This window comes from Triticum aestivum, chromosome 4A (genome assembly GCF_018294505.1).
Source record: "Triticum aestivum cultivar Chinese Spring chromosome 4A, IWGSC CS RefSeq v2.1, whole genome shotgun sequence".
Taxonomy (NCBI): Eukaryota; Viridiplantae; Streptophyta; class Magnoliopsida; order Poales; family Poaceae; genus Triticum; species Triticum aestivum.
In genome coordinates, this window is record NC_057803.1 from 678,778,891 (window position 1) to 678,795,583 (window position 16,693).

Here is a 16,693-nt window from a genome sequence, read left to right on the forward strand (position 1 = left end):
TTTCTTTCTCTTTTCCATCCTTCTTTTCTTTTATCATTATCTTATTTCATTTTTATTTTCATAATGTTTTTGTCTTTCTTTTGATTATCAATTTTTATTGTTCATCGCTTATTTTAAAAAAGTTGATAGTGTATTTTTCAAAAATGTGCACCATGTTTTAAAATATACATCACATTTTTTTTAGAAATGTGCATCATTAGATAGTAGCTTTCGCACCATTCCTGCCTATTTCAATTGATATGTCACATCTAGATGAGCCCTAGACACATCCAAAATATATTTATACTTGCCTAAAAAAACCCCAAAATTATATTTATACTTGTCTCATTTTTGCAAAGGACCAATCAGCTAGCATCGTGTGGTTTCTGTGGGCGGGAGGACGCAAGCTTGCTGCAGGAAGTCGTTAATTAACCGTCGTACGATTTCGGCGGGCGCACAATCAAGAAGTCATGTCTAAGCTGACATCAGTTATGCTCGAAGTCAAACATGTACGGTAAGTGGAGTATATACTGAAACCCGCAGCCGGCCGACACAAGTCATGCATGGTAAAACCATCCTCGGTTTCCAAGCTTCATTAGCAGCATGAATCATGCCGGCTTCCCGCCAACACCAAACCCTACATAAACCCGCCAGCCACACATGCTCAAACCACACATGCTCGAGCAATGCCGTCCTCGCAAGCCCTAGTGCTTGTCCCGCTCGCCCTCCTGGTATTCTGCGCCTGCGCCTACGCGCAGGCCCCTGCGGCGGCCGACGACGTCTGCGCCGGCCTGGCGGCTGACGACGCCTGCCACAACGTCCCCAAGGCGCTGCGCCTGAAGCTGATCGCCGTCCCGGCCATCCTCGTCTCCAGCGTGCTCGGCGTGTGCCTGCCGCTCTTCGCCAGGTCGGTGCCGGCGCTCCAGCCCGGCCGCAGCCTCTTCTCCGTCGTCAAGGCCTTCGCGTCGGGCGTCATCCTCGCCACCAGCTACATGCACGTGCTGCCTGACTCGTTCGACAACCTCAGCTCGCCGTGCCTCCCCAAGAAGCCGTGGGGAGACTTCCCCTTCACCGCCTTCGTCGCCATGCTCGCCGCCCTCTTCACGCTCGCGGTCGACTCGCTCATGCTCACCTTCTACAACCGGAACAAGGTGGGCAGCGGCCCCAGCAGCGCCGCTGTCGCCAGCCACGAGAGCCCGGAGCAGGGAGGACACTGCCACTGTCACGGCCACGAACATGCACATGGCCATGCCCACGGCATGATGTTGGACAAACCTCAAGATGCTGAGGCCGGCCAGATGCAGCTGCGCAGGAACCGTGTTGTCGTTCAGGTAATCTTGCGTTGCACTTGCACAATTCCTAATTTAATTATGCGGCAGCTAATTGATTGGGTTTGCCTTTCTTAATTTCCTGTTGTCACTAATGGATGAACTTGTACGTACCTCTAAGGCTCTAACAATGTTTCAGGCTGGCTATAATGGGGGTAACATAACCGATATTATGATGTACTTGGGACTACCAAACATACTTATGTGACAGACAATTAGAGAAGGAAGAGAAAGTTAAAGTAATATATGTAAATACCGTATATGCACTATAAAGGTATCATCATATAGTAGTATCATATGCATGATACTAGTATATGATACTCCCCACTATGAGTAGGCGCAAAGTCGGAGGCCGGGTTGTTTGGATTGAGCCAATGCTCGCCCTGCCAATCGTTGGCCCGCCAATTAATTGGCGAAGGAATCCACCACCCATGATCTTGCCAAAACTTTGGCTCAGAATTGAACTGGGGCTGATGTGTAGGTGTGGGCAAACCAATACTTTGGCATCCATCCAAAGGAGTACCCGGTCCAATTTTTTGGCTTGACGCATGAGGGCGTCGATCCAAAAAGCCCCAACATTTCTCGAGCTCCGTACCGAACAGGAAAGTCTTTTGCAGTACATACTCTAGCTTTTACTGTAGCTTCCAAAAAATTACTTTCTACTACCAGCCACGATTAATTCATGTATAGAAGCTTGCACTCTGCAAAGAAAGTGCTAAAACAATTACTTTAGGCTATATCTGAAAACTTTCTTCGACAATGGTTATTCAATTAAACATGTGTCTCGACACTTTTTATGGTTGTGTGCATGCATTAGTCGATGCAGAGACTGGGGTTGATCCTCATTTTCGACAAAAAAGGAGATATGTCCATACTTTTTTAGCTATGACATCTCTCGCTCAGACAATCAGTCAAATCTCGAGGAGATGATCGAATGGGATATGCAGGCTGAACAACTTCAAATGGCGGGGGGTATGACTTTGCCTTGCATGAAAATGATATGCGTCGATTAGTCACCAACCCGTGTATCCATTCACAATATATTGGTTTTAAAAGCGGAAATTGCTTTTGAAGGCCGAGCTCCATGAAGGCCTCCATTTGCAAACTTCAAAATTCATATTTGTACGTTTCAGAAAATTCTGAAAAAAATACATATATATATGGAGGTATAATGTACATGTGTGTAAATTTTCAGAATGACATACATTGAAATGAGGGTTGTGTAAAAAATAGATTTGGGGCTTTTCAACACATTATACTATTCATCTGCAAAGTCCATGAATTTGTCTTTTTTGTACATGTCCCTTTAAGGTATTTCATCCTGAATTTATATATACATATATATTTAGTCCCTGTGTACTTACATATTTTTTCAGATATTTTTAAATTGGAAAGTTTAAAGTTTCAATTTTTCAAAAATTAAGGGCTCCGGTCACCAAAATGCCCCACTCTTTTAAAAGCTTATTTGATAGAAGTATTCGACATAATGGACCACATTAAGAAGTACATGTATCTTTCTTATTTTCTTATCCGTTGGTCATATATTGGTTTCAAAACATGTTTGTTCTGAAATGACGCCATTATTTCAGTAGACAACACTAGGCATGAAATAGTATCCGTGTTCATAAAAAATGGATTAGATGAGTGGCAATGACAATGGCACGCACTAGCCCCATCACAATGACGTGGCAACAAGAGCAAACGAACACAGGCCCAATAAACGAAGCGGAAAATTGCGCGATACCATGAGGTACCGGCAGACCCGCAACCGCTCATTGCCACCCTAAAATTAGTGTGACACTGTTTCGTATAAAAAGTGAATCATTTCGTTTCAGAAATACACAATTATACAGGCCGGCATATACGTATGCAGGTTCCATCAACATCAGTTTTAGTCAGATAGTACTGGAGGGGTGCATGCATGCGTCGCCTATTCTTTCTTCATTCCCCCAACAAATGCACCCATTTATTTCGTCTTTGCAAACTTAAATCGCCCATATCTTTTGAACCAACATTTCGATTTCAGAACTTTTTGTATATTTGAGCTCTAAAATACATAAAAGGCAAAGTATGCAATACATACATATGAAACCGCAGTGGGCCACAATTGCACAAATCTTAAAGAATGTGGATTGTGGCAGATGTGCAGGCATGTGCGCGCAAAATGACTTTCCGGCCCAATACATCAAGAGGCTTGCTGTTCATCCATTAAAATAACACTTCACGTAAAGAGACAGAGACAAAAGAAACATACTTTTTTTGCGAGATCAATAGTAGTTTATTTCAATATGATAGAGCTACAATCCAGAGGCAAAAGATCCTACTTTGCCACATACACTCAGTGTTGAAGATTCCGGTGACTAGGCATGGACTTTGGAGGTACCCAAGCATGTAAATTTAGGTGTGTCACATTGTATAATTGAATTGTGCATGGATTTTGTGCATAAACAATCATGGATAAAAGTCTCCGCACCATAGTATATTTTACATAATTGTTCATTTTTATCTATAATAGTTTAACATGCGCACATCAAAATTTAATTAGCTCAAGTAAGGGGCTAGGAGTAGCATGTTTGACTTTGGTTACAAAACAGATGAAGTTTAGCAAGCATGATTCACGCAAAGCTGACCTTTTTCCCTAGTGAGATGGTACTAATAATAACTTAATGAAGCTTCATATGACTAAATCAAATAAGTAAAGTGAGTGTTAAGACTTGGTCATATTTATTGTGTATTGTGACTTCCTGAATCCAAATTCCTTTTGCACAATTAGGCAAGTCACCACAGGAATAATCTTATTTGCCCTTCCCCGAGTATTTCTGATACTCGGCAAATAAGTTTATTCCTGTAATGAATAGGCCCAGATGAGAATAATACTTTCATAAAAAGAGAATAATACTGACCTGCATAAACTGAGAGAAATAGGTAAACACAGACACCATTTGGAAAAAGTAAACACAGACACAATAGATTAGAGACTCACTAATCTCCAACATAAAAGCATGGACATGCACTTTTTCAAAATAGGCTTTCGCCCCTTTTTATAAATAAACAACCACCGTGTCCATACGTCAATGTACGAAATCACCTATAAGATAAAAAAAGTCTGCTGTCCCATGCTATTGCCTTCAAACTAGCTAGTACTCGAGTAAGACAGAGTAGTATATGTACAGTATTAATTTGCACGTCTAATTTATGTTTCGACATGCTTAACGTGTACGTGCAGGTCCTCGAGATGGGCATCGTGGTGCACTCGGTGGTGATCGGGCTGGGCATGGGCGCGTCGCAGAGCGTGTGCACCATCCGGCCGCTGGTGGCGGCCATCTGCTTCCACCAGCTCTTCGAGGGCATGGGACTCGGCGGCTGCATCCTCCAGGCGGAGTACGGCGTCAAGATGAAGGCCGGGCTGGTCTTCTTCTTCTCCACCACCATGCCGTTCGGGGTCGCGCTGGGGCTGGCCCTCACCAAGGTGTACAGGGACAACAGCCCCACGGCGCTCATCGTCGTCGGCCTGCTCAACGCCGCGTCCGCGGGGCTGCTGCACTACATGGCGCTCGTGGAGCTCCTCGCCGCCGACTTCTTGGGGCCCAAGCTGCAGGGCAGCGTCAGGCTCCAGCTCGTGTGCCTCGCCGCCGTCCTCCTCGGCGCCGGCGCCATGTCCCTCATGGCCAAGTGGGCGTAACGAGTAACGAACGACTCGTCGAAGCGCGCCCTCTGCATGCAGTATAGTATGCTCTCTAGCTAAGTGTACGTGTGCCTGTATATATATACATATATGCATTGCCCCCTAGAAAAGTAGGTAATTACGCTTGTGTGATCGCAGCTCACGTCTGAGACACTGTTGTGCTATGTGTAAAAACTAGTGATGGTTTTCCCGTTCATGCGTGCTATGTCATAATCATATGTTTATCGTCAATAAAAGAATTTTGTTTACCTCATTTCAGAGAGGAGCTAGCCGATGGGCCAGTCCAATTCGGGGCTTATGCACTTTCATGTTCAGTTTTCCGGTTTTCCCCGGCAAAAATCTGGCTGCATGGATTTCATTACAGATTAAAATATATGATTACAATTCCTAAAAAAATGATTACAAGATATAAATGTATATAATTTTTTCAAATATTCATGAATTCGTTCAAATTTAAATTGTGCAGGTTGCACTACTGAATTTTGTCACACCCTAGGGGTGGCTGGGTTCGCTGGCGACGAGGGAGAGTGGATCGGGATCGGAGCTGGAGAAGGAGGACGAGATCAGCACGTAGGAGACGCTAGCAGAGAGGATAAGAGAGAATGAGAGGTTCGAATTATTCCATTTCAAATTGATGCCTTGCTACAGTAGCTCGCCCGCTTATATAAGCTGGGTCGTTCTCATTACACGTTCGGCCCACGGCCCACTCGCACACCCCACACCTATGGCCCAACACCTATTCTGAACTTCAGTATGCCTCCTCTGTTGCTTATCGATTCCTGTCAGGTTGTTGGTACTGACAGTACCCTCCCCTGGAGAGTCAGCTTGTCCCCAAGCTGGTGCGGCCGGCGAGCCGGGTAGCACGCTTGGAGCACCTGGTAGTCCTCCCAGGTCGCATCTGTTGCTGGACATTTTGTCCATTTGATCAGCACTTGCAGGTGAGCAGCGTTGCCCTTTTTGACCAAACGACGCTCGAGTATCTCTTTTGGCTGAATTTCTGGATCAGACAAGTCCAAAGGCGCCGGTAAGGTGGAGAAAACTGGAGTGTGGTCAGGTATGTGTTCCTTCAGTTGTGAGACATGAAACACTGGATGTATCAAGCTGCCCCTCGGTAACTCCAGTCTATATGCAGCTTGTGCTACTTTGTTTAGAATCTTGAACGGGCCAAAATACTTCATGGCTAACTTGTGACAAGGGCGATTAACCACTGAGGATTGTGCATATGGTTGTAGTCTCAAGTAAACCATCTCACCCTCTGAAAATTGTCTGTTAGTTCTCTTTCTGTCAGCAAAGTGTTTGTATCTGCTCTGGGCTCTGGCTAGTTGTTCCTTCAAAGCTGCAGTGTGTTCTGTATGTGCAGACAGCCAACTCTGCACTTCAGCATTGAGAGACCTGGTCTGGCTATACAGTTGTCCCACATGTGGATCAAATCCATAGAGAGCTTTGTATGGAGTGCATCCCAAAGTAGAATGGTAAGTAGTGTTATACCAAAATTCTGCCTGAGGTAACCATGAGGCCCACTTGGTTGGTGCATCATGAACAGCACATCTGAGATACATCTCAAGACATTGGTTGACCCTTTCTGTTTGCCCATCCGTTTGGGGGTGATATGATGTGCTCATTTGCAATTCAGTATCCCAAATCCTGAACAGTTCCTTCCAAAATGCACTGGTGAAGATCTTATCTCGATTAGACACAATAAACAGAGGAATACCATGTAATCTGACCACTGTGTTCAGGAATATTTTTGCTACTGAAGCTGCAGTGAAAGGATGTTTCAGGGGTAAGAAGTGACTGACTTTAGTAAAACGGTCCACCACCACTAAAATTGCATTAAACCCCTTAGATTTAGGCAATCCTTTGATAAAGTCCATGCTAATGGCTTGCCAGGGACCATCAGGAATGGGCAAAGGCTGTAGCAGTACAGACACTCTGCACAACTCATGTTTTGCTTGCTGACAGATGTTGCATTGTTTGACAAAATTCTCCACATCCCTTTTGAGACCAGGCCAACTAAACAACTGTTTCACTTTGTGGTAAGTAGACAACATACCAGAGTGACCACCAATTGGAGAGGAGTGGAAAGCCTATATGAATTTGGTTTGCAACCCAGCATTAGCTCCCACCCATAATTTTCCTTCCTATCTGATCAGGCCTTCCAGAAGCTGAAAACCAGGACAAGCTTCAGGATCAACTGCCATTTTGGTGAGCATTTCCTGGGCAACTGGATCTACAGTATATGAGTTCAATATCTCTTGTACCCACACAGGTTTACTGGTGGATACAGCTTGTACTGCAAACAGACGAGCCACTCTGGATAATGCATCAGCCGCTGTATTCTCCACACCTCTCTTATACTGAATTGAGAAATCCAGTCCCACTAAGTTGGTCATAGCTTTCCTCTGCAGATCAGCTATAAGATTCTGATCTCCCAGGTGGCACAAGCTCTGGTGATCTGTTTTAATCACAAATGGGGCTCTGGACAAGTAGGATCTCCATCGATCAATGGCCATCATGATAGCTAAGAATTCCTTCTCATAAATAGAAACTTTCTGACTGTTCACTCCCAGTGCTTTGCTGTAGTAAGCTATGGGATGACCTTCCTGAGTGAGTACTGCTCCAACTCCAGTATTGCAAGCATCTGTTTCAACAGTGAATGTCTTGTTGAAGTCAGGTAATGCTAGAACAGGTGTAGAGGCCATGGCTTTCTTGAGTAGCTGAAATGATGTATCAGCTGCAGCAGATCATTGGAATGCTTGCTTCTTTAGCAGCAGTGTGAGAGGCTTTGCTAAAAGGCCATAGTTCTGCACAAATTTTCTGTAATATCCAGTGAGACCCAGGAAACCTCTTGAAAGTGCGTTATATCGACCAGAGGGGGGGTGAATAGGCGATTTTTATGAGTTCTTCACTGAGGAATTTGCTGGTGAGGAAATTCCTTAGCGAAGAACTACTTGCAGCGGAATAAGTACTCAGAAGTAAACATAACAGGATACAAACATAGTCATCATGATGAAATGAAGACAGGCACAGAGTACAGAAAGCGTAAACACAGGATAACAAGATGAAGACAAACAGACTGAAGAAATTAAACTGAGGAATTTGTGAAAGTCTTCAGTCAAAGTCTTCAAGCACAGATATGAACAACATAGAACACGGACATGAGGAAATGAAAGAGTTGAGGAAATAGAACCAGTTAGTTGGTGAAGACAATGATTTGGTAAACCAGTTCCAACTGCTGTCTCCGTTGTACGTCTGGTTGGAGCGGCTGAGTATTTAAACTCGAGGACACGCAGTCCCGGACACCCAGTCTCTGAGCCGCAACTCAGGACACCCAGTCCTCACCGTATTCTCCTTGAACTAAGACCACGCAGGTCTCGTCCAATCACTCGTGGTAAGTCTTCAGGTGAATTCCAAACCTTCACAGACTTGGTCACTCGGCGATCCACAATTCCTCTTGGATGCTCTAGACCTTGACGCCTAACCGTCTGGAAGAAGCACAGTCTTCAAAGGTAACAAGCGTCGGATCCACGCAGGATCAATTTCTTCAGTGATGCTCAATCACTTTGGGTTTGTGGGGGTTTGGTTTTGGATTTTCCTCACTTGATGATTTTCGCTCAAAGTCCTCGGAGGATGGGTTGCTCTCAAATGACAAGTGTCAAGTTCTCTCGGAGCAGCCAACCAACTAGTGGTTGTAGGGGGCGGCTATTTATAGCCTAGGGAGCAGCCCGACATGATAAGACATAAATGCCCTTCAATGATATGACCGTTAGGTGGACAGGATATTTTGGACAGCTGGCGAGCAGCACAACAACGGTCGGAAATTTGACTCTCAAATTCCTCAGGGCTATCATGTTCCTCACTGTGTACGCAATTCGCACTGGCGAATTCCTAACTCCTCAGTCAGAGCAAAGTCCTCAGTGACCAGAAGAACTGCGTCTCTGTCACTGAAGAATTTGACTGAACTGTATGAGATTTCCAATGGCTTCACTCGAAGGGATTGGTAGGTGTAGGATTTTGAGTTGAGCATCACATGGAAATTTTTCCTTAGTATTTCCTCGACCCCCTTTAACAGTACGGTGTTTCCTATGACTCAAGAAAGAGAAAATGAAACTACGAAAACAAAAGTCTTCACGCTTCATGTTCCTCAAGTGAATACCAAGTCTTCAAGGTCACACCAATTTCTTCACTTTCAAAGTCTTCAGAAAGTCTTCAGAATATCAAAGTCTTCAGTCGACGAACTTCATTTTTAGGGGTCGACTTTCTCTATAAATATCAAACTCCTCATAGACTTATAGACCTGTGTACACTCACAAACGCATCAGTTACTTAACCTATAAGTCTTCAATACACCAAAATCACTAAGGGGCACTAGATGCACTTACAATTTCCCCCTTTTTGGTGATTGATGACAACATATGTTAAGTTTTCAACGGGGAAAAACATATGAAGTGTAAATACTGATATTGAGGAATTTGATTGCAAGATATAGAAGAACTCCCCCTGAATATGTGCATAGTGAGGAATTTGCTTTTGAGGCAATGCACATTTGAAGAATTGAATCATGGAGACCTCCCCCTATATCTTGTAATTCATACACGCATTTGATATATAATATGAAGAATTTGAAATGCGTGATGAAATATGGTGCCTGATGAGATTCAGCATGCGTGCAATAATATTAACGAGGAATAAGCATGTAGAATAGCACATCAAAAGTATTAGAGCTCAGTGTATCAAAAGCATCAGAGCACGACCAAAAGTATCAAGGCACCATCGGATTTAAGATTACAACTCGATCCAATAAAAGGTTTCAGAAGAACGAGAGTTGTAACTTAACAAAACGCCCATAATATAAACCCGCTTGAAGACTAACTCAGATTTCTCCCCCTTTGTCATCAAATGACCAAAAGGATCGAAATTGAGGACTAACGCCCCTGAAGAATTTCAAGTTGATGGAGGAGTGCCAGCGTTGTCGGGGTTGGTCGTTGAAGTAGGGCCTGCCGCAGTGTCGTTCAAATCTTCATGTTCATCAGTTTCACGCGATGAAGAATAAGAACTGGCCACCAGATCAGGAACTTTGACTCTCTTGAATTTCTTCGGAGGTGGTGCAGACTAGTCAAATGCTTCCTGGAGACCCATATTCTTCAGTTCTTCCGCGGAATATACATGAGTAAGAACAGCCCAGGTGCGGTTGAGGGTTTCATGAAGGTGATACTGATTTTTCTTCACTGCATTATGGGTTGAGGTCATGTTGTGAAGAATTGCAGCAAATTGATGCTTCACCCATTTGTGATTGCGATCAACCTTCTGATGAAGACTGAGGAGTAACTCACGGTCAGTCATCACCCTTGGTGCTGTGGCTTGAGGATTTTGCTTAGCTGAGGTATTTGCGGCAGTGTCATGTGTGGCAGAATTGTCATTGGTGGAGTAAGATGTAGCCAGACGGAATTGACCATCCAATGGACGAGTGCCTTCATCGATCACAGCAGCTACCTTGCCCTTATCATCAGATGATGAAACTGGTCGCTTGAGGACTTCAATGGGCGGCAAGTAGCTACCATGGTTCAGAATGTCAGCCTTGTAATTCAGTGAAGATCTTGCCCTTATGAATCTCATAATCCAAGGCACATAGGGCTTCAGCTCAAAAGGTGACATTGCAACATTAGCCAGAGTCCTCATGAAGAAATCATGGAAGTTGACGGGAACGCCATGAATGATGTTGAAAAGCATGTTCTTCATGATGCCAACGACGTCTTCATCATTTGAGTCGTGGCCTTTGATATGACTCATTGTCTTTGTCAGGATTCGATAGACTGTCCGAGGCACATACAACAGTTCCTTGACGAGGAATTTGGTTCGAGGGGCCTGCCCTGGCTTCAAAGGCTTCATGAGCACTTGCATATAATGATCTGTCAGTTCACGGTCATTGTAGATGCAACGTGCACTGTCATGGGGAGGATCAAGAGGAAGGACACGAAGCAATTCAGTTGCTGGTGCCTTGTAGTGAGTGTTTTTTGTCATCCAATCCAGCACCCATGAATTGACATATTCAGCATCTCCGGTGATATGCAAGGTGGCATAGAACTGAAGAATGAGTTCTTCATTCCAATCACAGATATCTGTGCAGAAATTCAGTAGTCCTGCATCGTGAATAACTCGGAGAACTGGCTCGAAGCACGGCAGAGATTCCATATCCACATGAGGTATATGCTCATGATCGAAGATTTTGTCCTTGTCAAAGAGCACTGAGGAATAGAAGTTGGCTTGAGTAGCAGTCTAGAAACGTCTTTTCCTTATGCGAGCAGAGTCATATGGATTGTAATCAGTGAAGAACACATGCTCAGAAAAGAAGTCTTCAGCCTTGAATTTTTGCTTGCTCGAGAACGTATTCTTTGGTTTGGGCAGAGGGGTGTTAGTGATTTGCAGCACAACCTCAGGAATCGCGATCTCAGGTGCTTCAGGCTGAGGAATTTCTGGTTCCTCTTCTTGTGCAGTTTGAGGATCAGCAGCAGGTTCTTCAGCACTAGCGGCTGGAATTTCTTCATGAACAGACGATGTGGGATGAGTTTCTTCAGAGCCCAATTGAACAGTTGTAGTCGAGGACTGAGGAATTTGTTGAATGGGGGTGAAGAGAGGAGTATTGGGATGCTGACTTTCCCAAAAGTCATCGTTCATCACTGGTGTAGTGCACCCAATATCCACGTCTTCTTCTTCTTTTTCAATTTCCTCAACACCAGCCTCTTCAGCTGTGAACTGAGGCATAGGTGAGGAAACGACTGGCGTTGAAGGGAATGCTTCCACTTCAATTTCTTCATCAAACTGTTCTGAGGTAACAACAGAATGATTATCTTCATCAGATCCACTTGGGATCTTGTAGTCTTCTCCATAAGGAACAATCTCCTTAGATGTCATGGAGGAAATGGGAACGGCATCAATGGGATTTTCAAGCGAGCTGGTCATTGGCTTTATTTTCTTCGCAGCCGGAGAATTTGACGCAGCTGATGCCTTCCTTTTCTTCACTGCAGCTCGCTCTGCAGCCTTGGTCTTCTTCACTTCATAGGCAGAAGGAAGAATTGGAGTTGGTGTTGGCGCAGGAGGAGCTGAGGACTGTGGTTCAGTTTCTTCAGGAGCAACTGGTGCAGTTGCCCTGATCTCTTCAGTTTCTTCAGGCGCACCACTAGTGGATGCCCTGAGAATTTCTTCAGCGGCTGGAATGGAGTCATCAGCCCTGGAACTTGTATTCTCATCAGCAGGCTGAAAGTCATCAGCAGTGCTGGCATGTTCTTCAGCAGGCTGAGCAGAGTCTGTAGCCTGAGGATTTTCTTGTTGCGATGGGGCTACAACAGTTGTCATTTTCTTCGTCAAATTGACAAATCTCACTTTGGCTCCTTGCCAATCAGCATTGTATGCATCGAAATCCTTGCTGAGGGCTTGGATCTCAGATTGAGCCTTGAGAAGTTCTTCAGGAGTCAGTCTGATGATGTTCTTCTTCAGAAGCTTCTCCTTTCTAGCTTGTGCTCTCTTGATCTCACGAGCCTTTTCAAACTTCCATTTCTCTTCAGCGATGAAATGGGTCAGCATATGACTTTGACCAGGAGTCAAAGGCAGATCAGGCATTGGAGTGTTTGGATCCTGATGCCATAAGTCGATGAAGTCAAGGATCTTCTTCGGATCCAAAAGCAGAGGCACAGGTGTTCCTTTGGCTCTAGCGGCCTTTGCTGGTCTGTCTCTGATGATTTCTGCAAGTTCTTCATCAGAAGCCTCGTCATCAGAGGGCATGTGGAAAGCAACCTGTTTCTTTCTTGGACTTGGCCGAGGACCGCGTCCAGCTGTTGCTTTTGTCTCCAGCAGAGTGGGTCCTGATGAGGACATTGGTGCAGCTGAGGAACTTGCTGAGACACCAGAAGCAATCGAGAAACCCTGAGTCCTTTGACATGTAGCCAAATGCACAGGAGTTGAGGACTTGGAGGGAGCTGCTGAGGACATTGGTGGAGCAGCAGAACTCTGAGGAATTTGCCGTGAGGGCGCGGCTGAGGAACTGGGCCGTGAGGGCGCTGATGGTGAAGCACTTGGCTTGCGAGCAGGCTTCTTCGGCATTGATTTCCTCGGCTTGACCGAGGTCTCAGCGGCAGCAGCAGCAGCAGAATCCTCATTGAATTTCCTCACTGCCTCCTTGCCTTGTCTTGCCAGTTTTGCTTGATGCCTAGACCATTCTTCAGGAAAGTCCTCACCACGCTTGATGCTGGTGGGATCAGCGACTTGGCCAGGTGCCAATGGAGCTCTTGGGCATGGAGGGTTTAAGGCGAATTTCTTCATGTACTTTGGAGTAACATAGCGATATTCCCTCCATTCTCGTGCCCATCTTCGTTCTATCCTCTGAATGCGCACTTTGCGCTGATTTTTGTTCTCTTTGCCAAATTTGGCTTCATCAGGTGTGCAATAATCTTTGTATATTTCATCAGCGATCTCGAAGGCAGTCATGACCTCCGGTTTCTTTCCTCCTTTCTGCGGTCTCGTTCCTTCTGCCATTTTCTTCAGATGAGGAATTTGAACAATTGAACACTCTGAAGAAGTATGCAGTTTTTCTTCGAGGAACGCTGCAAATGAGTTAAGTTGATGAGAACCTAGTGATTCAGCAGCGGACATGAGTACCTGTGAACAGAGTGTAGGTGCGAGGAATTTGGAGAGGTCATATGCGTTCTCAGAAGGTTTTTCGAAAAGACAAGTTTTGAGGAATTTGACCAGTTGAGCCTTGAGGAATTTCACTAAGCATTCTTGTCTTAGGTTCCAGAGTTGTACAGATTGAAAATCCGCACAATTGAGGAATCTTGAAGAAATGTGTGCTTAGAGAGATGGATCAAGAGCATACAGTGTGTGAGGTGTTCATATGTGAAGATTTGAAGAATAAAACACCTTTGAGGATTTTACAGAAAAGTTTGAGGATCAAAGCGAGTAATAAAAGTGGCTTTTAATTACCCGAACTGAAGAACACGACGAACAGAGATGAACCATGGTGAAGCTCGTCAAGTTAGATCTCCCACGCCCTAACTTGGCAGAGGGAGACAGCTACGACGGCGGCGGAGTGAAGATTTCCGTAGCCAGCGCGAGTACGACGGCAACGAGGTCGAGGCAGTGAAGCTCTTCCTCACCGACGGCGATGGAATAGCGGCGGCGCTAGGGTTTAGGGATAGCTCGAGTGAGAGACAGCAACCGAGCGGAGTAAATGAAGTAAGGAAGGGAGAGGGGTATTTATAGCCACGGTAAAAACTGTTCGCCCGAAGATTTTGGGACGAACATGCCCCTGCCCTTTCTTCTTCACGCGACATGTGTCACCCACGTACTGAGCAGATGAGATCGTGTAAGATCGTGGGTGAATAAAATAATGCATCGTGGGATGCGGAACGGTTTGAGCGGTAAAACCGAAAATCTGGATAAGATTTGTTTTAAAATTTCGTTCGCAATTTCTTCAGCTGACAAGGACACAGTGAAGATTTTGAACGAGTTTCAATCAGAACGCACATGAAGAATTTGTGAATAGATTGGGTTGAGTATAGCATAGAGGGGAAAGGGTCCGATCATATTCACTTAGCAGAAATCGCAACTTGAAGAAATAGCAATAAGTGAATGCTGTAGAGGACATGAACTCATATATATATATATAGCTAATGAAGAAAAACGACGGAACCAGTGAAGATTTTGCAAAGTTGAAGAATTTTAAAAAATTGAAGAATTTCAAAAATGAGGAAAAACTCAAATTGAAGATTTTCAACTTTTGTGGTGGCGTGACCCACCGTATAAGAATGATGATTTCAGACACCGCGTACAATTGTCGTAGGGTTCTGAGAATCAAATTCTTCATTAATTTCTTCACACTTAGAGTGTTATTCTTCATTGATTGAAGAAAAACGTTTCTTCATGTGTTGCACATCTAAGTCATCAATTCTGCATAAGGGTTAGGATGTGTGTCCTTTTCAAAGAACATTCGAAGATTCTAAGATATTTAGCTCACACCGCAACTTGCTAAATCTCTTCTCATCCAAGGGCTTGGTGAAGATATCAGCTAGCTGTTCTTCAGTCTTCACATGCTCGATGGAGATGTCGCCCTTCAACACATGATCACGAAGAAAATGATGACGAATCTGGATGTGCTTAGTCTTCGAGTGCTGAACTGGGTTGTGAGCAATCTTGATGGCACTCTCATTATCGTAGAGGAGAGGCACATTCTTCACGTTGACGCCATAGTCCTTGAGGGTTTGCTTCATCCAAAGCAGTTGAGCACAGGAAGAGCCAGCAGCAATGTATTCAGCTTCAGCAGTAGACAGTGATACGCAGTTCTGTTTCTTCGAGGACCAACAGACCAAAGATCGTCCGAGGAAATGACAAGTACCAGATGTTGACTTGCGGTCCACACGATCACCAGCATAGTCAGAGTCAGAATATCCAATGAGATCAAAAGCAGAGCCCTTGGGGTACCATAATCCTAGTGTTGGTGTGTGAGCTAGATATCGAAGAATATGCTTCACAGCCTTATGGTGTGATTCCTTCGGTGCAGCTTGAAATCGGGCACACATGCAAACACTAAGCATTATATCTGGCCTAGATGCACATAAGTACAATAAGGAACCAATCATGGAGCGGTATACCTTGTGATCGAAGTCAATACCATTTTCATCAGTGCATAGATGGCCATTTGTGGGCATAGGAATTTTGACGCCTTTGCAATCTTGCATGCCGAATTTCCTCAGTACATCTTTGAGGTATTTCTCCTGAGATATGAATATGCCATTGCGCTGCTGATGAATTTGAAGACCTAAGAAGAATTTCAACTCTCCCATCATAGACATTTGATATTTTTCACTCATCATATAGGCAAATTCATCACTATAACATTGGTTAGTACAGCCAAAGATAATATCATCAACATATATTTGGCACACAAACAGTTCACCATCATATGATTTAGTAAAAAGAGTAGGGTCGAGTGAACCGGGTGTGAAGCCATTCTTCACGAAGAATTCCTTCAATGTATCATACCACGCCCGAGGGGCTTGCTTGAGGCCATAGAGGGCCTTATTGAGTCTGAAGACTTTGTCAGGATTCTTTGGATCTTCAAAACCTGGGGGTTGAGCAACATATACTTCTTCCTCAAGCTTACCATTGAGGAATGCACTTTTCACATCCATTTGATATAAGATGATATCATGATGGTTAGCGTAAGCAAGTAATATGCGAATAGCCTCAAGTCTAGCAACAGGTGCAAAAGTTTCATCGAAATCAATTCCTTCAACCTGTGTGTAGCCTTGAGCTACTAGTCGTGCCTTATTCCTCACCATAAGGCCATTTTCATCTTGCTTGTTGCAGTAGATCCACTTTGTGCCAATGATATTATGCTTGCGAGGATCTGGGCGATTGACCAATTCCCAGACATTGTTCAGCTCGAACTGATGTAATCCTTCTTGCATAGCCTGAATCCACTATGGCTCCAGAAATGCTTCATCTACCTTAGTGGGCTCTGTGATAGAGACAAAAGCATAGTGCCCACAAAAGTTAGATAAATGTGATGCTTTTGAGCGTGTGAGAGGACCTGGTGCGCTAATGTCATCGATGATCTTCTCCACTTGCACTTCTTTTGCAACGCGTGGATGAGTTGGTTGTCGCTGAGGATTTTGATCAGCATTTTCTTCAGCACCATTTTCCTCAT

General features: G+C 44.5%; 1 protein-coding gene across 1 annotated transcript; it reads left to right on the forward strand.

Moving 5' to 3' along the window:
• The first annotated feature begins 665 nt into the window (after positions 1-665).
• LOC123083078 (fe(2+) transport protein 1-like) lies at positions 666-4,989 on the forward strand. Its single transcript, XM_044505215.1, has 2 exons — positions 666-1,310; positions 4,534-4,989. Exons 1-2 carry the CDS (start codon positions 666-668, stop codon positions 4,987-4,989), a joined length of 1,101 nt encoding a protein of 366 aa, XP_044361150.1.
• The last annotated feature ends 11,704 nt before the right edge of the window (positions 4,990-16,693 follow it).